The sequence below is a fragment of the Macaca nemestrina genome, chromosome 10, assembly GCF_043159975.1.
Source record: "Macaca nemestrina isolate mMacNem1 chromosome 10, mMacNem.hap1, whole genome shotgun sequence".
NCBI lineage: Eukaryota > Metazoa > Chordata > Mammalia > Primates > Cercopithecidae > Macaca > Macaca nemestrina.
In genome coordinates, this window is record NC_092134.1 from 52,796,612 (window position 1) to 52,821,580 (window position 24,969).

At 33.8% G+C, this 24,969-nt stretch overlaps 2 protein-coding genes across 3 annotated transcripts in view; both read right to left on the bottom strand.

Moving 5' to 3' along the window:
* LOC105473300 (protein tyrosine phosphatase receptor type Q) overlaps positions 1-24,969 on the bottom strand; it is a 222,050-nt gene that overhangs the window by 55,104 nt on the left and 141,977 nt on the right. For both annotated transcript variants that reach the window (XM_071071389.1, XM_071071390.1), the window contains 6 exons: positions 17,927-18,048; positions 11,909-12,095; positions 8,123-8,367; positions 5,747-5,813; positions 2,477-2,635; positions 1,634-1,856 (listed from right to left, as the gene is read on the bottom strand). In XM_071071389.1, the coding sequence (XP_070927490.1) occupies positions 1,634-1,856; positions 2,477-2,635; positions 5,747-5,813; positions 8,123-8,367; positions 11,909-12,095; positions 17,927-18,048 (1,003 nt within the window). The remainder of the gene's footprint in view (positions 1-1,633; positions 1,857-2,476; positions 2,636-5,746; positions 5,814-8,122; positions 8,368-11,908; positions 12,096-17,926; positions 18,049-24,969) is intronic.
* Positions 16,584-17,099, bottom strand: LOC105473468 (small ribosomal subunit protein uS13-like). Its single transcript, XM_071070686.1, has one exon. It carries the CDS (start codon positions 17,097-17,099, stop codon positions 16,641-16,643), a length of 459 nt encoding a protein of 152 aa, XP_070926787.1. The 3' UTR covers positions 16,584-16,640.

Genomic DNA, 24,969 nt, shown 5'->3' on the forward strand with positions numbered 1-24,969 from the left:
ACTCAAGAAATAATTACAAAAACTATATATTTTATTCAAAATAAAATGAATTTACAAGATGAAAATTTTGAATGGAATCATCATCAGGAGAAATACATGCTATATTCATATGAGACAAATAATTATCTCGTACTTTGACCCAATGAATTTGTTGAGGCAGGGGCTAAAAATTAGGTAAACTTGTGAACAGTTAGCAGCTTAAACAACTGAAGCAGATCACCTCCTTCATGGATTTCTTTAGATGGAATGATCTGATATCTGTGAAGGATGTTCCACTAACATAATTTATAAATAAAAGGCATAATAACTGTTATACCTCAATCACTTTAGCAAACGCTAGTGAATCAGATTAGAATGATGATATAGAACTTGTCTTGTTCACATGTAAACACATCAGGAACAATGTTTGTTATTTCTGTGTGTGCACAGTTGCATCTGTATACTTTTATGCTTCCATAGCATTTGAAATAAAGGATACAGGAGAAGATCAAGCTTAAAAATTACAAAAAGATGCTCAAATCCTCAGAGACAATTGAAATTTACTTAATTTAAAAATAAAGGCATAAGGGCATTTAAAAACATAAAACCAATACATTGCAATACATGATTTAACTTCTACCATTATAAAATTCTTATGATTTTATTTGTTATATGAAGAATCTGTTTCGGGAACAAATATGCAAAATAAATAAACTATAAATATGAATAAACATGATACTTGGTGGTATATCATTTTTAAAATTATCATATATGTAATAGATATTCAGGCAATAACCTAGAATTTGAACCAAAGTAATTGTATTTAATACAGATGATAAAGCATTATTTTTATTTGCCTAATTTCTCTAATTTTTCCAATGTTAACTTGGCTTAGGACATTTGTAATGAATTTGATAATGTTTTAACTAACAGGCACAAATGAAAGCACCTGCATTTTTAAAACTACTAGTAAAAATTATATTTTGAAAATCACATAAGGTTAAGATGATTCTTTTAAAAACTGTAGTCTTATGATACAAAAATAATACAATCAATTCAAAAGAAAAATAATCAATTTGGCAAATAATTTAATACAGACAAAATATCAAATTGATTTTAAAATGTTAGGTTTTTAGGGGCTATAAATAGCTAAATATTAAAGGCAGTATTAAATATTTCTATCACTCATTCAGATGTTTGATGAGATAAAAAGTAGAGAGTTATTGTTATGAGTGACATAAAGGGAAGCCACTGTTAAATCAAAGGATAGGATAGTGTTTCAAAAATCCTGTACATCAGCATGCATGGCAAAATAATAAGTGAAAAACACATTAGTCACACTGTCCTCTACAGAAAGAATCAAATTCTCCTATATACCTATGTTCACCAGTAGTACATTTTTCACAATGTCCTTATATAACTTATCAAATCATAATTACTCTTAGGGTTGCCTGTTTCCCCTATAATACTGTATGTTTATGGAATGTAAGAATAATTTTTGGTTTATCTTTCTATTCCTAGTGCTGGAAAAAATCAGGTCACTATACATGGTGGGCATCCAGTGCTTATTGGAAAGATGAAAGGACAGGTGGATGGATGAAAGTTACTAACTAGCTTGCTAACAGAATGCATGGTAGATACAACCTATACTTACAAGTACTGCTTTTTTGGTTTCAGTGGTCCATTGCAAATTTTGTCTTCATTGCCGGGAATCATGCAGGCATTATCAGCCCCTATGATGTAGATTTCTTCATTGCCACTAAACTTTGTCTTTCCTTCTGTACATGGAGGGTTAGGAAAGCCTTCATTTGTGAAATATGGCCTTGCTTTATTAAAATATGCATCATACCACTTTGTTACATTTCCATCATGCTGAGCTATTTTCAGAAATAAAGAGAATAATAATTACAAATAACATGTGAATATATTTTTACATTTATAAATAGTGTTTTTATAATTTCATAAGGGGAATCTGGATGCAACATCAGTCACCAGAGATGATTCAAGTGATCCACCTTGATAGGCAGGTAACCCTGTTCTTCTCTGTTACATGGGAATCTACAGGAATTGTTATAAAGGATGATTTATCAGGTAGAGAAAGAACATCCCTCAATCAAGAGTAACTAACTTGTTCACACCTCCAAAGAAGCTATGAAGATTCCATCTTACCAAAGTCAAAACATGTTTGTCTACTAGTATATGGAACTAATAAATCACATATTTTAACTGTGCCTTTCCTTGCTAGGTAAATAAGAATAAATAAATCATTGGTATAAACAAATGACATTTATAAAAGTTTTATACATAAAATAAATAAATGACTTATTTGTTTACTTACAAAGAAATGATTGGTATCGCTAATAACAATATTGACAATCTATTAATCTCAAGAGGTGTGTGATAACTGGCAGTCAATCTTAATTTGAACTACATTCTTTTTAGCACTCAGCAATTTACACTCCACGATTTAAAAAGATGAACTGACATTTGATGATACCTCCTGTTTCTGTCACAAGCACTTGTACATTTTTTATTGGTCCATGATCATCACTGTAATAACATATTGGCATTCTGATTGTAATTGTTGTTGAAGTCACAAGCAGTTTTCCTGTGGCATCATAAATAGGGGTTGGTTTGGATTTTGGTCGTGCTGGAGCTATAAACAAAGAAGAAATGTCACTACAATTGATGTTTTTGCTTCATCAGTAAAAGAAAAACCCTTTCCCTTTCATGCAGATAATTTACCGATAAAGTGATGACAAACATAAATAACAAATTATACAGAGTTGTGCTTGGAGAGAGCAGACATTTAGCAATTATTATCTCCTGAAAGCATAATTATGTATTTGAGACTTTCCTGAGATAATAGAGCCCAGGTGTGATTTTCAGGCACCTGACTCCTCTTTGCATATTAAAAATTCAATTTATATATGCTCTCACTCATATATATTTTTTATAAATGCATAAACATATTTACTAATTACTATAATTTTAGTGTAGTTTCTTTTGCTTCTTTTAGCTGGTTCACTAATTTCTGTTCTAGTCATACCAGCACCCCTCCCACAGTTAATCCATGCTAAACATCTAGCTGATAGTTTCCCATATTTTCTTCCATGTTCACATAATCATATCAAAATAGATAAATAGTCATGCACAATACACTCTTCTCACTGTTTGCTTTTTCTAATGGGGCTCTAGTATGTATTATAATTACCCCTCATACTGCTTTTTTGCTTAAATATAACTTGGTTAAGTGTTTCCAAGTGACCAGGTACAGCGCTAACTCATTCTTCTTAACGACTATTATTACATATCATGGTGTCGCTGCATCATATTTATTCAACCGTTCATCTGGTGATAGGAATTCACTTTTCCTCCAGTTTTTACACATGTGCTACAATAATTAGCCTTGTTTTACAATGAGCTTTATTTACTTATCCTTTTGTTTCTATGAAATAGATTTCTACAAGAAGAATTTCTACAACAAAAGATATATGTACTTTTAATCTTAACAGATTACCAGAATAACTTCTAGAAGAGCCATGATAATTCATAATTTATCATCAATGCATACAAATATCTCCAAACTATATGTAAAGAAGCTCTGCTTGTTTCATTTGGCCTTACAGTTCACTCTCTGTGTGTGTGTGTGTGTGTGTGTGTGTGTGTGTGTGTGTGTAGTGCTTGAGCATCAGTAAGTTACTTAACCAAATTTCAATTTCCATATTTTTTAAGACTCTCTTTTTTAAAGCTTCTCAATAATCCCACAGGATTAGCAATATTGTTTTCATTTTGTATATAGGGAAAAGAGCTTATGTCACATAGTTATCAAAGACAAATACCAACATTTGAATCAATTTTTTTAACTCGGTTCTATAGTTCACTCTTTTTTGAGCATCAGATTCAAATGCAAATTTCTTACTCAATTGATACTCAAATGTATCAGTTTGAGTACTAAGACAAATAAAGGCTAAAATGAGACTGGATGTGTAAGAGGTTTCTTGGGGGAATTATCTGTGAAGAATTAAGGGACAGAGGGAAGGAGTAAGTGCCACAGATCGCAGGTATGACACCCGTAAAAGGGAAGATGAAAGGCAGGATTCAGTAGGAAGAGGCTCAGGTTTCAGGTAGCTCTGAGACTCTCAGCCAGGTCACTGGGGAGTACCCAGGCAAAGATTTCCAGTTAGAGGAATCCAGCATTGGACATTACTATATGACTTCATATTACCTATCAAATGCAAATTTCATGAGACTACTACCAATGGAATATTCCACATTGTTAATAAAATAATGTGTATTAGTAGAGAAAAAATAATTTCTCTAGGACCCCATCACTAAGATTATGTTCATATATCTTCTCCAGACTAGAAGTCATAAGTCTCCCTGCCTTAGGTAAGGAGTAAAAGTCAAGATTAACCAACCTGGCACGGGGATGGGAAAAGCATCTGAAATGAGAAGTTTTACTAAACCATAAAAGTGATGCATGTATTGCTATCTGCACACCTACATGTCTGCCACTGAACAACAAAGAGAAATTAAGAAGGTACGACTCATGCTATTCTTTGTGAAGTCATTTTGTGAAATAATTGATGTTTTTAAAGACCTTATGCATTTGTACATCTTCCAAAGTACATAATTTATCAATTTAAATCAAACACTTATAAAGAGTATCACAATTATATAAATAATCCATTGATAAAACGATAAAATTTATCAGTTTCATCTAACACGGAATATTTTTTATTCTTAATAGTATAAGTTTCCAGGCAGGGGTCTTAAGGGTTTCTTCAGATTCTCTTTTAATCTTCACAATGAACTTTGAGATAGGAAATAGTATTATCTCCATTTTGCAGGCCTATAGAGGTTAAGAAACTTTCTCAAATTCAAACAGATATCAAGTGGCTAATCCATGATTCAATCCAGCAGTTTGATCCTAGACCCAGCCTAATGCTGTCACTTTTAATCATGGTGCTCTGCTGTATTTGCCAAAGACTGAAAAAAGTTACTTTTTGCTTTAGAAAGAGACATATCAGGTAGAATTCTACTAAAAGTTCATCCACTTCAGTTTTTGAAACCTCCCTGAAGGTTTTATTACACATTTTTAGAGAGATGGCACAATTATTACCTGCTGGTTTTCACCCTCAGGAAGAAAGGGCACCGTGATCATTTGAATGGCTCTAAATTCCGCTTAATCATCTTTTTTGGGTTTCATGTTTTTTGTTTTTTTTGAAAGGGGGACCCAATTTTTAGTTATATTTTCTATGAAAGATACTTGCCAGAATCATGAACTGATAGACTTACTTTACAGTCAGAATCATAAACCAACTACATGGTAGTTCAAAAAACACTATTTGATTAACTGAAAGAATCTCACTTCCAAAATAAAAATCAGTGAAACAATGTAATAAACTAATTAGACCTAGTCAAAGTCTAATATTAGGCAATTTAAACACACTTTCTTTTCAATAACATTTAAAGAAACATAAAATAACAGACTATAAAATTTGTCTTTAAAAATTTAAACTTAGAAATATAAAATATATTAAAGAAATATAAAATAAAGACATTCCCTTTAACATGGCAATTCACATCATTATTGAAACATTTTTAACTATAGCTTTAATAACCACATATTACTACTTAATATATGCTTAATATATGCATATTTATCACTTAAAGACTTGTCTACATCCTTATTTCAAGTATGGAATTTAAATTATAATCACTGATTAATAGCATTTCATAGGAAGGTAGCTCATGTATGTACCTTTGATATCCATGGTTATTCTCATCGGAACCTTTGGACCTGCACCAGCACTATTGACTGCGTAAATCTGAAACAAAGAAACATTTGTTACTATTTTCATGTTATGCTTATGTATGTATTTATATATATATATAACTGATTACAGTTACATGTAATTTTAAATGATTCTTTAAAAAACAACTACATACAGTCTATTAATTATATTTTCTTGCACTTGAATATAATATGTGTAGGAAGAACATTAGCAATGGAGTATGTCTTAAAATTGATGTTCTAGTACTAAACGCTGAGAACAAAGGCTGAGTGATCTAAACAGCCCTATCACTGAGACCTGGACCGACTGTGGTTTTAATGTGAACATAGGAAGAACAGAGCACTACAGCCACTAGATCTACGCTCTCCTGTCATCTACTCTAACATCTGTTCCTTCTCTCTGTAGCTAGGTAACTCTGGCCTCCTTTAAATCCATATTCAAGATCCTCTTTTTTTCCCTCTCTGAGATGAAATCCTATTCCTTCAGCCTCCCAGTTTTCCTGTATTAAATCATTCCCCTGAAAGATGGCCTTTATGCCCTTCTTCACCCCTGCCCCAAAGTATCTGACGCTATAACCTGCATAATGCAGCATATGCACATAAAACATTTCTGTTTGTATACACAGAGGGTGATTTACACAAACGAAATCCTTTCAATTAACTTTGTGCTAAGGAAGCTGTAGACACAGAATCTTATTTTCTTCACTTTATCTTGCTGTATTACACAAAGACTATGTTCTTGGCTTATTTCATTGTACCTGATAAACCCAATTCAGTATATAAAATGCTTATGGGAATTACTTAATTTGTTTTATACATTAGTGGCCCACCCTTCCACACTCTAGATACTTTAAAAATGTTTTTATTGAATTAATATTATAATATACATGATATGGTAGATATGATAAATAAACCAAGACCATAAAATGTGGCTTAAAAATGCCTAGAGAAAATAATTGAGTTTGTAAATTCAAAAAAAAAATATTAAAAATAAAAAACATATGTTATAGTATGGTCCGTTATTTTTATTTCTTTATGGTAGAAACTAACATTTAAGTGAAATAATAAGTGAAAAGTTTGGGCAATGCCTCTGAAATTGCAGTGTGCAAAGAAGTCATTTGCAAACCTTGTTAAATGCAAATATGCAGATTTTGTTTCAGTAGGTCAGTACAGGTGCTAAAGTTATACATCCTAACAAACTTCAAGGTGTTAAGGATACTGCAGATTGCACTCTGCAAACAGGATTTTTAGGGATTTTTAAAAATTATTAATTAGTTGCACATTTTTGGTTCCTATTTTCTCTCTTACGATAGCCAAAATATACATACCTTTCACTACCTACCATAACTAGAAATATTTAATCCTCACAAATATTCTATAAAATAAATTATTATTCCAATTACCAAGTTTTAACATAAGGAATCTGGGGCTCAGATTTGATAAAGCTGCCCAGGCACAGAAGCCAGTATTTGAACCCAGGTTACTTAATTCTCTTAGTCATCATCTTCCCTCTAATCAATCTTTCACAATGGTAAACCATGTAATGTGACATGCAAAAAGAATCCCAACAAGATTTTATAAAGATATAAATTCAAAGTGACTGAGAGAAGTAGTAAATATATTCATTTTATACATACATACATATACAAATTATTATCAATGACCTGCTAATTACATTGATATTAATAAAGAGTTGGTAGGCAGATTACTAAACTACTTGAAGATTTAGAGTAAATTCTGTTTCTTAGAAGATGATTTTTCTGAACCATATAATTTTATTTGAAAATTTCAAGATGATCTAAAAGTAGGCAAAGAATAAAACAAATTGTATGTGTATATGTCTCTGTGTATGTATATGAATACATTTATGTCTAAATTTAGGTAATTTAGAATTAAGATATAAAATGCTATTAGCTTTTAGTAATACTTGGTTAAAATGCATGATAATTTCAAACATGTAAACAATTATTTCTTTCTTTCACCCTTAAAATTTGCTTTTCCATTTTGAATTTATAATCACACATAGCTTCTTTTTTTGGCAGAGTTACCTCTTTATATATCACTGCTCTTTTACTGTTAATGTGCATTTTCTTTCTCTTTTATTTCCGAGTTTCTACTATTATTGTGCAAACTTCTCGGTTATTTACATATTTTAATTTCATAGTACTTGTATTATAACAGAAAATAAGTAATTTCAGTTCTCAAAACTTATTTTTGTTGAGATGTCAAACAATCTCACAAAAAGATATGGGAAATGTATATACAAACTGCAATATTTTTAAATGCCAAGTTCATAAACTGACATTGTCATTTGGGAAATTAACTGAAGCTACGGATTCTTACACTGATATTGTATGTATGTCCACCTTTTAGTCCTTCTAAAACTGCAATGACGAATGTGTTGGTTTTCTGTATAATACTGAGGTTGTGAATCTGGACAGCAGTAGGATCATCTTCTCGGTAAACCAGAGCTTGATATACTTGGATATTTCCATTAGGTTGAGAAGGAGGAAGGAACGTTAATTGAAATTTTGTAACTTCATCTGGTATCTTCTGAAATGTCATGTTGTTAGGTGGGTCCTTTGGGGCTAAAATAAAATATTTAACAATTAATTTTTTAAAAAAATTCTATTCCTTTTTATCTCCACATAAATGTATTTGCTTTGAACTTCTGTTTTTAAAGGGTATTCCACAAATTAAACTATACAAACTACGAAAACTAGCAAAGTGACTGATGCATCATAGAATTATTGACATCTGTAATTCACAGCAACCATAATGGTGATCCAGTTTGTTTGTTTTATATGCACTTATTTTTATGCACAATATGTTTCTATGACATTTTAATCTTTTGTTTGTTTGTTTTTGAGACAGGGTCTCCTTCTGTCACCCTGACTGGAGTGCAATGGTGTGACAGTTTAGAGTCAAAAGAAGTAGCAAAAACAGGACATACAGTCCCATTTAACTTTCTCCCAGTTTTCCCCATTGGTAACATCTTATGTAACCGGAGTTTAATATTAAACCAGGAAACTAATATTGACAGTATTGACAATGCTGTGCATACTACAGACATTATCCCAATTTCACCACTTTCCATGCTTTTGTCTATACTTTTATGCAATTTTGTCTTTTGTATAGATTCCTGTAACCACCACCATAAACAAGATACAAAACTATTACATCACCCTAAAGAAACTCTCTCCTAGTATCCTCTTTTATTTGCAGCATATGCTTCCTCACAACACTAATAATTCTTCCTCTGTATAGTTTTGTCATTTTGAAAATGACAATAGCATAACGACCTTGAGGTCCATCAAGGGGTATACTATATGTATTAATAGTACATTCTTGTTTTTATTGCTGAGTAATGTTCCATTTTGTGGACATAGCAGACTTTGTTTAACCATGGAAAAACATTTGGGTTGTTTCCAGTTTTCATTATTACTAATAAAACTGCAATCGTGGCCGGGCGCGGTGGCTCAAGCCTGTAATCCCAGCACTTTGGGAGGCCGAGACGGGCGGATTACGAGGTCAGGAGATCGAGACCATCCTGGCTAACACGGTGAAACCCCGTCTCTACTAAAAATACAAAAAAAAAAAAAAAAACTAGCCGGGCGAGGTGGCGGGCGCCTGTAGTCCCAGCTACTCGGGAGGCTGAGGCAGGAGAATAGCATAAACCTGGGAGGCAGTGAGCTGAGATCCGGCCACTGTACTCCAGCCTGGGTGACAGAGTGAGACTCCGTCTCAACAAAAAAAACAAAAAAAACAAAACAAAACAAAACAAAAAAACGAACTGCAATCAACTTTGATGACAGATGTTTGTGTGAGCATAATTTTTCAATTATCTGTGATCAGTGCCCAAGAGTGTGACTGCTGGGTCACACAGTAATTTCATGTTCAGCTTCATAAGTGGCTGCAAAATTATTTTCCATTGTGGCTATTCCATTTTACATTCCTACTAGCAATGTATGAGAGGTTCGGTCTTTCTGTATCCTTGCTGCACTGGGTATCATGGCCATATTTTAAATTATCTTATCTGTTCCAGTACCTAGACAATAATCTCTTATTGTGGTTTTAACTTGCATTTTCCTAATGGCTAATAGTATTGAAAACTTATGTTGTCATGTGCTTTTTTCTTTTCTCTCTCTCTCTTTTTTTTTTTTTTTTTGAGACGGAGTCTCGCTCTGTCGCCCAGGCTGGAGTGCAGTAGCACGATCTCGGCTCTCTGCAAGCTCTGCCTCCTGGTTCACGCCATTCTCCTGCCTCAGCCTCCCGAGTAGCTGGGACTACAGGCGCCCGCCACCTCGCCCGGCTAATTTTTTGTATTTGTAGTAGGGACGGGGTTTCACCGTGTTAGCCAGAATGGTCTCCATCTCCTGACCTCGTGATCCGCCCCCCTTGGCCTCCCAAGTCTGCGAATTTTCTAATTGGATTTTTTTTTAATTGCTGGGTTTTAAGAGTTCTTTCTATAGTATAAATATTTTAGCTTATTTTAGATAAATAACGGCTTAACATATGACAAGCTAAGCATCAATACATTATTAAAATATGCATGAGGATAAAAGTTATTTTATGAATATAGGAGCTACTTCTTGGTGCATAACATAATTAGTGTTCTTTATGTAAGTGACCGATTGAATGACTATATCTATCTATTTTGATCAACTTGAAATAGTTATAGTCTTCCATACTAAGTAAAGAATTTCCATGAAGAAATGTAATATTTGGCTGTCAACAGTTCAGATGTTCAAGCTTTATTATCTTGCAAAAAATGTAAATAAATGAACAGCAAAGAATAAAAGAGAAGCAGATAAATATGCTATTGTGCCAAATATTTCATTTTACATGGAAAAACGCAAAGCTAAAATAAAGGTTAAGCTGGTTCAAGAGAGCTATTTTTGCATTTGTTGCTATATGTTTTTATGCTGTATCATAAATGTATTTTCTTATGAGATATTTCTCTAAATTTAGGATGTGATTTTAAGTTAGATAAGCAAAGAAATTCTCTCAATGTTGTAAAAAACTTCCTACCCCTCAAATTTTTGGTTATACATGTAAAATCCTACTCTTAGAGATTTAGTAAAAATGTATTAAATTGTGATATCCTTGAAACAGATAGCACATTAATGTTTGACAATGTTTTATTGTATAAATGTGAGTACTTTCATCATATCTTTCCTCACAGGTAGGAGGGATTGAGAAGTAAAAGGCATAATCAGAAAATAGATACCTGTGATACTTGGCAGCCAAAGAGGAACAAATGGAACTTTAGGATGCTGATGATAAAATTTACCTTTTAATTTAGAACCATAACTTTACAGACAAAATGCATAGAGAATATAATGTAATGAAAAAACTAGCTGTAAAAAAAATTTACCTCCTATACTTACCTTACAGATAGCAACAAATAAACTATAGCAACATATCCCTTCATCTGCTCTTTCCAGTGATATATCTGGTGGCAAAGAACATCAGGAGTCTGAAGGAGGATGGGGCAAGCAAGTTCTGGGATGTTGACTTTCCAAATTTATTTGTTATTGGTTACAGTCTTATTATTCATTCAGACCCTGTTCATAAGAACTGGAGGAAATCTGTATGGATTCTGACATTTATCAAAGAGTTATATAATAAGACATATATTACTTGACTAAGTGAAGACAACAGCTGTGATAAATGTGAGCTGGATTCTACTTTTGAATTCCAGATTATTTAATACTCACAAAGTATTACAAATTTAATATTCACTCAAATAATCGGACAGAAGTAATTGAAATAAAATTTCAGTTGCAGTGTTATTGGATATAGACAGTTGGAAATATTATCTCTTAAGGCAAGCTTACTGAATTTCTGAAACAACTAGCAGATTAAATAAGTGCAAAGAAACATAACTGGATACCTTTAATCTGTTTCTGTATTTACAAGGATTGCATATTCTACGTAACTCCTCTTTACCTCAAAAATATAAATAGAAAGCTTCCTTTTTGTCAGTTGCAGAGAGTCACTAATTTTTTGTTTATATGCTTTAAAAACTTCTCATAACACATATATTTTTTGGTGGAGTGTGAGGAACTGTAAGAAAGCCAGCTAAATCTCAGTCAATTTTTAGCAAGGTTGAGAAATTCTCCTTACCTGATTCTAAAGTAGTAACAATCACTTCAGCACTTGACTTCCCTTCTACATATGCAGCACTAATGTTCCCAGTAAATGCAGTGATCACTACAGAATACCTTGTGAATGTTTCTAAATCTTTAATTTCTATGGTTTTATTTTCTTCATTTGACTTGATGAAGGATATATTAAATTCATCATTATCTACCTATAGGAAAATATAAGTAAAAATGAAGGAAGCAGCACTTGAGATCTAAGTCACTAAAACATAATAATACAAAGCTACATGAGCTGTATTTATCTAGCCAAATTTTAATTTATTTATTTTACAATCAGACTGCCCTGGGAAGTCTAAAGTGCTATTATAACAGTTTACTAATTATTAATTATCTTAATAGTTGAAAGTAAAAGAAAAAAGCCCAACCAGACAACCACGATTAACCAACCCATTAAATAAATAAGCAAAAATCATCTTTGCAGTCAATGAAACTCTACTTTTGACTCCAATATTTTGTAGAAGAAAGCATAGAGGTTTTAGTACCTAATCACACAGGGTTCAAATCCCAGACTGGCCACTTATAGCTCCTGTAGTATTTGAGAAACCACATACACAGTCTAGTCTTTCAATTCCTGTAAAATTGGGCTAATAACATCTATTTACAGTGTTTCATTGAGATTTTAAAAGGACAGGTCTAAAGTAGCTGGCACATAGATTTCAATATTTTTTTCACCATTACCCACAAAAGGAAACACTCTTTGTAACATAATTCAGAAGATAAGACTGACAGATATAAAATATATATGTATCTTATGACTGTAATACATTTTTCAGAAATACACCATCATTCTGAAGTACACTTTGATATCTTCTTCTCTTTTTAATTTTATTACAGCTCATTTAAAAATGCTGATGATGGCTGCAGTTTGAAAAACCCTGATTTAGCACTATGCATAGCACTGGATAATAATTAATCATGGATGTCATAATTATTAATGTGCATACATGAGTGTCTTTAGGCATATGAAATGTAGCTATGCGATTTGTTCAAACATAGTCTGTCCTTTATGGAGGTTCTGGCCTATTCACTCCAGATATTAAGCATAGCTAAACTTGCTAGCACTAAGTAGAAGGGTTTTTCCCAGACAACCATGAGAAAATTCAAAATCCTATCATACATACTACTCTCAGGTACCTTAATTGAAACACTTAAAACCAGGTTTTATACACAGTGAACACTTCTAAGTCCATTTTCAACTTGACCCTCCCTCATGACTTTGAAATATTTTTTATTTGTTTGTTTGGTTGGTTCAATGTATTCTTTTAATGCTCTTTGCTAAGAACATATTTTATTGATAATATGAAACACACTTATTGATTTGCATATGGTATAACTATATTGTAAATGTTGTCCTGGAAACTCATTTATAGAGATGTTTTCTGAGGTAATATAAATAAAATTAACTCAATTTTTTAAAAAAGATGTTGCTATAAAAGAAAAAAGAAACATAGTAAAAGGATGATATAAATAATACCATTGTTGCATACAGTCAAATAGATCATCCCCACCTTAAGACAGAGCAGTGGACAGAAATGCCCCACTTCTCGAAAATGGAAGAAAAACAAATCAGCACAGGAATCCTATTGATCAGGAATATATGCCACTGGCAGAAAATGTGTATTTAACTAGTTGTTAACATTTAAATATCACATAAACATACGCTTTTTGGAATTTCCCTTAAGACTGGGCTTAATTTCATGCTGAAAAAAATATTATTGAGAGGTGTGGAGATGGGAACTGTTGACCTCTGTAAAGGGGCCTGGGTCCCGCTCATTGGAATCCCACTCAGTTGGCTTCACTTTGACTACTGGTTCATGTCACTTGTCTATTATAGCTATTTGAATTCTGATTTTATAGAGGTGAGGTGACCTCCTCAGGATTACTTAGAAGCAGAGGTAGGATTTGAGTCCAGGTCCTTCAAGAGTCCATAGCATTCTACACTTCCACAAGGTCACTGGGTTTGATCTTACAAATTTAACTATTTATAAATTATTATTCTTCCAATGTCTTCCATTAAAACAATAGATAACAAATATCAAGCCATAAAAATATGACATGGCATGCATATATTATATCTTTAAAAATATTTAACAAAATCTGAAAGGAATTCTCAGTCCTCAAATGTGGCAGTAAAAAAGATCATTATTACCTTTCTTTATTAAACCTACTACACCTTTGTTGTTGTTAACTACTACTTGTCCACTTACCCAGGACTGAAATCACGTCTTTTTGACTCATTTTCCTTCAATCAATTCCAAGTTTGTTTGCTCATATTGTACTTGATAATCTATTATTATAAAAGTCTTTCATCATTTTTGAAGTGTGACTTTATATACATTATCAGCAATTAGACTCTGTTTCTCCTCTTCCTGCCCCACTTCCTATTTTTTCTTCTCTTCCTACCCTGCCTCTACCCTTTCCCATCTGGTGTACCCCTATTCATTCATCAAGTCCCAGAATATATTTAACCTGTTGTATGAAGTCTCCTTTATCTTCTATGCCCCCCATAACAGGAACTTTAATTACTTTGTTAGCTTATATTCCCCGCAAAACTTCATACCTCAAACTCTATAATTAGCTGTTTCTATTCCAGTTTGTACCGCTAGGGTGTGAGCTACTTGACAGCAGAGCTTTATGTTTTTCATCCTTGTCTTGATGAACAGAAGCTACTCATAACAATTTGTTCAGTGAAAGAATAAAAGGAACAATGAAAATGACCATAAATGCATTAATTTCCAGCAGAATCATCTAGGATGATATTTACATTTTATAAAGTTTTCTTATATCTTTAAGAATGACAACTTTTGTTTACACTTTTAAAGTTAAGAGTTTTATCTGTGTGGCTAGTATTTTGTAGAAGACAGGCTGCACAATAAGTTCCAAGTGCAACGCTATGTATTCTTCCTTAGTCTGGGAACCAATGATTCTTGAATGTTGATAATTACATATTAATGAAATGAGCTGCAGACATGCTTTATCAGAGTTGTTCACCTCTACATATCCAGCGTCTAGCACAGCTCTGGCACATTGGAAGTGTTTTAAAATGTGTGAGGAAGGAAGGAAGTAAGGGAGAGAGGGAGGGAGGGAGGGAGGGAGGGAGGAAGGAAGGAAGGAAGGAAGGAAGGAAGGAAGGAAGGAAGGAAGGAAGGAAGGAAGGAAGGAAAGAAGGAAGGAAATGCCTCTACTTAATTCCAAGAATCCTAAAGAAACTGTGAATTACTAGGTTCTGTCTGAATCTGTTCTTGCTATTGTTGATCTAAAGGAGTTTCGGTAAGGCTATATTTATGTTGGCAAATTTTATTTTCTATTTAATGGCCTTCCCTTTCTCCTGTCAAGCCATTGTCAATCTGATAGTTTTAGCCAAGTCTTCGCTCTGTGAGAAGTTATTCACCGTCTCTGTGCTTCAGATTTCTTTTTTGCAAAATGAAGGTAATAATGTGTACATCAAAATATTGCTAGATAACATGCAATAAGATAATGCATAGGAAGAGACGAACATGTAACTTGTATAAAATAAGCAATTAAAATATTCGTTATCTTCCCATTCTACTCTCTTTCCCTTGCTCACTTTGAAACTCAGCAAGAAAGCTACAAGAATGAGATTACAAAATCATTTCTTAATATGTTTTTTTTCTTCCTTTAAGCAGAATTTCCAAGGGAGAACTATTTTCGTTAATAAAGTGCCTTTCATTTGACAGAATAAAGCTTTATCATTTTATAATTTGTTTTTAATGCATATTCCCAGGACATTCATCATTCATGCTAATTATTTTTGGCTAATTACATACTAAAATCTTCACAAATATGCTCTACAAAAGGAACAGAAAATGGAGACTGAATTGGAGAACAAATATATCAATAATTCTTCAAATTTTATTTTAATGATGACAGGTCTTTTGAGATAGAAGTATTATATCTCCTTTTAAGGAATACTACAAAGACATAATAAAATGTTAAAGTTGGACAAGAGACAGAGGTAGAGAGAAAGGAGGAGAAATCACGATGTTATCCAATTTAATGCATAAGATGCTATTAGAAAACTGTGTCCGACGGGCTCAGCAAAACCCAAGCAGGGTGCAAAGGAAATACTTCCAATCTTTATTCTGGCTAATAGTTCTGCATTATCGACATCATTGAGCATCCTATCTTACATACAGGGTTTGACTTTCATGCCTGGATTTCCGTCTAAATGACTGTCTACTCCCATTCCGTCTCTTCAGTGGCCTCTTATTTAAGTATTGATATTCCCCAGGATGCTATCTTTGGGTTGTCATCTTTGCACATTCCATAGTGAATCTCATTCACTCCTATAATTTTGACTATCTTCTAAATACTAACATTTCCCAAATCTGCAAATCCAGAATTTCTCTCCTGAGCTCCAGATCCATATTTAATACTGCCAATGTGTGTATTGACCTGGAGGACTGCCACATATTTCAAACTCAGTGTGTCTAATACTGAACTCATTCTTTTCCTCTACAGATCTGTTCCTCCTCATAATCTTATGTCATATAACTTACAATCATCCTTAATTATCCTACTCACTCACCATCATGAGTTAGTTGATTTTTCACCAAATTCTATAGATTTAGATTATTTTTCATTCTGTTTTCTTGTTACATTTCCTCTGTTCTCTTTCCTTGCCCTTTTTTTTTTGTATATAAACTATTTATTAACAGACAAGGCCTACAGACTTATTTCTTCTTGGACACACCCACGGTGCGGCCACGGCGGCCAGTGGTCTTGGTGTGCTGGCCTCGGACACGAAGGCCCCAGAAGTGGCGCAGCCCTCTATGGGCCCGAATCTTCTTCAGTCGCTCCAGGTCTTCACGGAGCTTGTTGTCCAGACCATTGGCTAGGACCTGACTATATTTTCCATCCTTTACATCCTTCTGTCTGTTCAAGAACCAGTCTGGGATCTTGTACTGGCGTGGATTCTGCATAATGGTGATCACACATTCCACCTCATCCTCAGTGAGTTCTCCCGCCCTCTCGGTGAGGTCAATGTCTGCTTTCCTCAACACCACATGAGCATATCTTCGGCCCACACCCTTAATGGCAGTGATGGCAAAGGCTATTTTCCGCTGCCCATAGATGTTGGTGTTGAGTACTCGCAAAATATGCTGGAACTTTTCAGGGATCACTAGAGACATGGTGGCAGCACAAGCGGCGGTGTGTAGGCCTCCTGTGGAAGCTCCTTGCCCTTTTAGAGTTTCCTGTCTCTTTGCCTGATTTTGCACCCCCATACTGCTCTAAATCTGTCCTCTACACTGCAACCATACCTATCCTACACAGTAGAAATCTGTATCACCAACTGGCACCCCACTGCCCTTAACATAAAACCCTAACTCTGTAACTTGTTATATAGTCGGCCTCCAGATCTAGCCTCATCTCTTAGAACTTTTTTTTTAAATGCTATGACCTGGGATTGCCAAAAGACTTGATTTTTCTTGAATGAGGCTTACTTTTTTATACCCCTATTCCCATTTACCTTTTATGTTCTGCTTCACTTATTTTTCAAGACTTAGTTCTGATGTTATTTTATCTAGAAGATATTTCTCCTAATGCCTTCTTTCTTCTCATTTTGTATTATGAATCACTTTCTACTGTATGTAAACCAGATCTTTGTATTACTACCAATTCAACCACTTGTATGTGTGTATGTATACATACGATATATATATTCTATATGCTGATAATAAATATAATAATAGTGTTACTAATATTTTATATTTATTGAGCATTTATCATGTGTCAGGTAACGTTCCAAGTTCTTTATGCATGTTAACTGATTCAGTCCTCATACCCTGTTTACTATTATTAATCTTTACTTTACAGATGTAGACATTGAAACACAAACAGTAAAGTAATTTTCCTAGTGTCTAACAGAGCCAAAATTCAAATTCAAATAGTCTGGTTCCAAATCTTGTATTATTAACAATTTTATACTGACTTTTACAGAAGGTAAGACATGCCTTACCGATTTGACATCAATCAGATAATATGTTGGTCCAGTAATGACAGCAGGTTCACTCCAGCTTATGCTGATGCTGAAAGGTGATGTTGCTACTACATGAACATTTTCAGGAGGACCATCTGGAGCTATGACAATAGAAAATCAATTATCTCGCTACATTAGAATTAGCACTTGCTACAGTATAATAAAGAAAAGACCATGAAAAATGGATAGTCATAATGAATTAATTTTACATTAATTTATACTTCACAGAGTGCTAAAGGCATTACCAAATAAAAAGATCCAATTATTTAAAATTAGTTACTCTACGTGAACAACTTCCACATGAAAACTTAATTAATTAAAATCATAAGTACATTATTTTGAAACTTGAAATAATACTTTGAAAGGAAAGCATTACTATTGCTAAAGTAAACCTTTTTAAACAAATAAATATTTTTCTTTTAAAACAGTTAACCTAGCAATGCTGTTTTAAGAAAACCCTTGCAGAAATGTAGTATTTGACTACAGAGAGATAGAGAAGCACAGTTGAAAATTAAAACTGGTATAATGAAAGTATACATATATTGTTTTACAAATGTAAATTGAGTTGATTTTATTGTTTTCGCTGAGGGTGGAGAATACGAAAGGGTTATTCAATTGTTCTGATCTATTATTAGAAATGCAATCTTCAAATATTTCTTGAATTCCTCATGATTCCAATTAAATTCTTTAATTTGTTCTACTTTCTTAATTTGTTCTACTTTGTTATTTTTTCAGTAATGCAAAACAAGAGACAATATTTTAAAAATGTTTCTGTTTAAAATCCTTATGTGTACAATTTCAGTCTATGAAGCCACTAGGAATTAGGAGAGATAATAGTATGCAGGGAAAGATTTAGCCACAGTTAATTTCACACAGACATTAACGTAAGAACACTGCTGCACACACCTCTGTTCTTTCGAGGCCCCTAGTCAGTTCTAATGATATTAAATATTGGGAGATAAGTATTTCCCAGTATTTTCAATTTTTAAATACATATGGGCAAACATTATTGAGAAAGTACTATCCCACAGATCCTTAGAAGATATAATCTGGAAGATAAAATATTCCTTTCCTCAAATAATTCATAATCTAGCAAGAATACAAGTTGTATGATCTTGGTCAAACACCAAAATATTTGAACCTCAGTTTGCCCATCATATGAATATTTTATAGTGCTTTAAAAGGAATTATGAAAACAAAGTATGTAAAAGTGACTAGTTCAGTATTTGCCACATTGTCGTCAATTATCAAGATATCATAAAAGATAAAGATAAGGGATAAATAGAAATAAATAACTATAAATATAATCTACAATGAGAGAGCAAAGTGATGATACAGATGGGGCAGGGTTGCAAGGTAAAGACGCACTGTGAAGGTGGGAATTGCACTAGGCCTTGATAGATGCGAAGGATACAGCAGGGTTAGGGGCACTTCTATGATAAGGGGAGGATCATAGAAAAGTCACAAAGACATAAACAACAGGATCCACAGACAGATGGAGTTGTATTGATGTAGAATTGCTTATCTTGGTAATGTTATTATTTACAAGTAAAAAAATATTATTCTAGGAAGGAGTCAATAAACTTCACCAGATTTCCAAAAGGATTCACGGTACAAAAAAAGATTCAGAATCCCTAAATCCAAGAAACAGAACTATTACAGAGAGACCAGCATCTATGAAGGAATAAAAATGAACAAGCCCAAGCAGTAATTTAGGAATTAAGCTAGAGAGTACTTCATTGTTATGTAAAAGAATTTGGAGTTTAATCTTTAAATAGTGGGATTCCACTGAGGTTTCTGAGAAAGGAATTATTTTTCCATTGATTTAGGAAGACAACTCAGGTAGCGATGAAAAAGTTATCTGAAGCACACTGAGTGTAGATAAGCTCTTTCCAAAAAGCCAAGTAAGACATGAGATCCCAAATAGGAATAGTGACAGAAGGGATAGATAGGAGGAGATGAAACCTAGAGTCACTATAGAAAGATTAATAAAAAGAACTCAGGGAATAATTTGATGTGGGTGCAAATTGAGATAGAGAAAGTAGTAGAAGCTAATTCATGCATTAATATTGGTGAATTTTGACAGTTCACACCATCTCATTCAGGAACATACACTGATTTTGGTGGGGTAAGACTATGGTAGGAGATGATAAATTTGGATTTGTATTTGTTGAGTTTGAGAACCTACAGAAGTCTGAGCTGCCTACCTGGCAAATGGAAAGATGAGCTTGGAATGAGGCAAATAGGATCAGAATGGAGAAAGTTTTTGTCCTTGTTTTTAAATTGCAGATAAAAGTTGGGATGGTATAAATATGGGTAGTGTATCTCGTTCAAGTGAATCACACGTTCTGAAGAGAGTCAAAAGGTTTATTTAAATACCAGATAGGTATAAGATGTTACTATCATTTGAATGTGTCCCCTCCAAAATTTAGATGTTGAAATGCAACGGCCAATGGGATGGTATGAAGAGGTGGGGCCTATAAGAGGTGAGTACATCATGAGAATGCCTCCCATGGTGAATGGGATTAAGGTCCTTATAAGAGAGGCTTCATGAAGCATTTGGATAGCTTGCCCTTCTGCTTTCCACTGTGTGAGGACATGCGTTCCTCCCCTCCAGAGGGTGTAACCCTCACCAGATAAGCAAATCTGTCTGCACCTTCATCTTGGACCTCCCAGCTTCCAGAACTATGAGAAAACAAATGCCTGTTCTTACAAATTACCAAGTCTCTGATACTTTGTTATAGCAACACAAAACAGACTAAGAGATTAATAGTGGTGACAATCTTTAAACTATGAATAAGTAATTGATATTTAGAATATATTTCTTAGGCATATAACATTACGTCTATGGAATTTAGGTGCACAACTCAATCCAAAAATATTTTAATAATAGCATTGACATATTTTAATAATAGTGCTTGACTGTAACCATACAGGAATCTAGAAAATACATTTTAGGAAGTTTCAGTGAACAAATACCTTTGGAGTGACAAAGATACTCTTCCTATTTGTACTTCTGAAAACTGTGCAATAATCTTAACATTGACACCCCTTACTCAAAGATCCAGTTTCATATTGCCAAGAAAACATCCAGGGGAGAGGGTGAAGAAAGGATGCTCCAGGATTCAGGGGTTTGATGAGCTAAGAGGTGCTAATGATAAAGACAGAATTGGGTACACAGTTTCTCCAACAACTAAGGTATCAAGGAATCATACACATACCCTGCATAAACAGACATTTTCATTCTTTTTACTGCTAGCTTATGATCCTAGGAAAACCGCCTCAAATTGTAGCCTAATTCATTTAGGTAATTATACATAACAGATGAGAGCTATAAGAGGTCTCCCACCAACAGCATAATTAATTGCTTTGAAAAATATAAATATAAGAAGCTTTGTGGGTTTCAATGGCCTCTTTTCTGCCTCTGACTCTATAAAAGGGGATGGGATATGAGCTATGAATAAATGTATTAAGGCTCCTTTATTATTAATGTTTTTTGCAAAATTTGACTTCCAGCTCTGTAAGAACCAGTGTGGAGAGAAACAATTTTCTGACCGGCCACACATTTCAAGTGGTATAAAACAGGAAAATATTTTAGAGTCCCCTTGTCTTTATTATAACCAAATGTTTAGTTGGCTTTGAGAATAAACTTATGCATTCATTTAATGAATAAATATTTATTAAGCAATTAATATGTGCTAAGCACTAGGAGGACAAAAATCCCATACAGGTGATCAAGGTAGCTTTTGATCCATCCATAAAGCTTCTACTGTTTAACCTTTTTCATTTAGTAACAGTTTACTGAACACCTATGATATGCCAGGCACTTTGGAAGTGCTGGGAATAGAGAAGAGAACCAAAGAGACAAAGACCATGGAACTTCTATTTTAATGCAATTGAGAGACAAATAGTATATATTAGAAAAATATAAATAAATGAATATATAATACACAAGTAAATTATATACCATGTTAGGAAGTCTTATGTACCATGATGAAAAATGAGACAAGGTCATGGGAATGAGGATGCTTAAGGGTGTTACTATTTTAAATATAGTGGTCAGCACATGCCTCACTAAACAGATAACATTTAAACAAATATTTGAAGGAGGTGAGAGAATACTGTTTGGAGGAAGGGTGTCCAGGAGGAGAATGGCCCGTGCGAAGACCCTGAGGCAGGATTTCGGCTGGTATGTCCGAAGAATAACAAGGACCACAGTGAAGCTGAAGCCCGGTGAGTTGGAATGAGAATCTGAGAGGAAATGGGGGCCAGATAATGTAAGGCCACTAAGACAAGCGTTAATGTCTTCCTTTGTAAGTATGGCTATTGTGAACAAAAAGACAAACACCATGAAGTAGAAGGGGCTGTGATAGATTGTGATCCTTGGTATCTAACTCATACCAGAAACATGGGCTAAAATTAATTACATCAAAAAGGAAAGGTCATCTCCAAAATCTATTTGATTCATGTACCTCTGTAACATATACTACTCGATACTGTTGGAGCTATACTTTTCAACCTAACTCATTCTAGCAAGCAAGTAGAGTGGCACATTATTGTTGCCCAGACATCATGAAAAATTTATGGAGGATTTTCTGCGGCTAAGAAAGTTGTGAGATTTTTCTGCGGTAGCTTGTATCTGGAAAAAATTCTGTATCTCTGCTCTATAATGGCTTCCTCAGGTCTCAATTGAGGACAAAGTACAAAACCATTTCCCAAGGAAACTTTGGCTTGTGAGTATGTCTGTATGCCAGCTCAGAAAGCAATATAATGCTTTACTTTCAACTTCTCTTCTTTCACAATAAAACGTCAACGCTGCAATCATTCCTTTAATACTAGCAATCAAAGCCCTCATCAGGGAGTGTGTGACCCCAAGCAGAGCTAAGAGGAAAGTGACATTCAAAGATCATTCATGACAACACATATAATCACCTATACTACTAAATATTTTAAGTTCCTTGCACTGATCAATGATTATAAAAAAGCAAGGTATTTAGCCCCTTGCTGAGCTATGCTTTAAAGTCATTTCTTGAACTTTTCCCAAAATCGTTTTCCCTTCTTTCTTCCTTTTTTAAAAGAAACAATCACTCTAAACAATGTTTGCATTTTCAATAAAGTTCTCGATAAAAGTGCCTGTCTTGTTACACAAGTTTCCTGTGTTGAATCCTTTGTCAAAAATTTCTTTCAGCATGTATTTTGCCAACTTGTATTCTTGAAGGATTAGAGCTCCTAAATCCAAACTAAAAAATAAAAGTAAACTTATATAACTGAATATATATATATATAAATATATAATATATAACAAGATATGTTTCACCTGTCTGGACCAATGAAAGATAATTGTTTGATTAATTCACAGGTAATTTAAGAGAAATATTTATGTCCATCTATTATAAAACAGTATCTAATTATTTTAGTATTGTACAATATTATAATATACTTATATACATATACAAATTATTTTAGGTATTTTTCTTATGAAATTTAACAAAATTCTCAAAACATATAATAAAATACATCCAGCATTTTCTCTGTTATCACAGCATATAGTAAACTACTACTAGTGTCACATAAGGGTGGCTACAAAATTACATTTATGAATGTCAACTACAAAAATAAAGGGAGCTTATGGTGGCAAAGGTATGAGGAGTTGAAAATATGCCAGTTTAAAAGCTTAGTAACCTATAAGCATCTTTGGGAGATTTTGTTTGTCTCCCCATATACTGTCACATTCTGATTTAGGATTGTTTGTGAAATGAATCTAGTCAGTAATGGGCCAAGATATCACTCTACCCTTTCTGTTATAAATCACAGCAATTTACTCAGTAGGAATGATCTATCCTTATTCTCTCATTCCCCATAATCCAATCACTTCCTCTCATAAGCACTTTCCCCCTGGTTTTCACCATAATGCATTTTCTGTAACTAACAACCATCATTTCCTGATTATCATGCTTCTATCCTTGCACAGGAATGTGGGTCTTACGTGGGTCAGGGTCATCTTTCCCATCCATCTGTGTCTTGATGCTAAGTGTGTTAGCTGAAAGGTGAGTCTGGATAGACCATCATTTTGCCTAGTCCATATGAAAGTTTGAATGCCCCCATCCATGCCACTTTGATTAAGAACCTACAAGTTTTAGTGTGCCTAATACTATAATTTTAGAATAAGCACATTCAAAGACTTATTTGTAACTTTGCAATCTGCAGATCCCTGTAAGTGTAACTTAATAGTGGAAAATATTCTAGAAAATACTCTGTGGTTTTTAATGTACTTCGTTATGATGACTTTTCTAAAAGAATAAACATAAATGAATAAATGGTTTGACAGCAACTCACAAAACAGGAAACTTCGGCTCTACATAGCTGCAATTTAAATTATCTGCACAACTGTTTGAATTTAAGTTCAGTATAAAAAGTTTACTAAAAGGGCCTACCATCCAGGGTGTTTTAGTTTCAGGATTTGGTACACTAGGCCACCAGATTTCTAGTGACTGTCATCACTAAATGAAGGGCTCTGTTGTTTCTCAGCTACACAAATATTAACAACTTCAAGGACTACAAGTCGACTTTGACTCAGCACATCTGGACAAATTAACACTGAGTGTTAGATGTCTCTCAGGATTAGAAGAAATCCAACAGGCTGGTGGATTCCTGTGTCTTAAGCAATTCAGGGCATCAAGCGCCCTGAAGTAGCTCTGCAATTGGATTCATTATATTTCCACACCGCAAGAGTATCTCAGGACATATTCCTGTCCACTGGTTAAAACACTTTGATAACTGGCTATGCTTTTGTAGTTTGGATGTTTTCCTAGAGCCCAGGGATTTTGCTGACCAAAATGCAACACCACTGTTGGTGTAGGAAATATTTCCTGTCATTTTATAAGATGTTAATTGTGTTTTCTAATTAGATTTCCTAATAGCAAGGTGGTGCTGCAGAGGGTATAGTATAATGGTGTTACAAATACAGCAAGCCCAAGAATTTGTCAGATTAGATTCATGAGTACTAAGAATGATTCATGGAT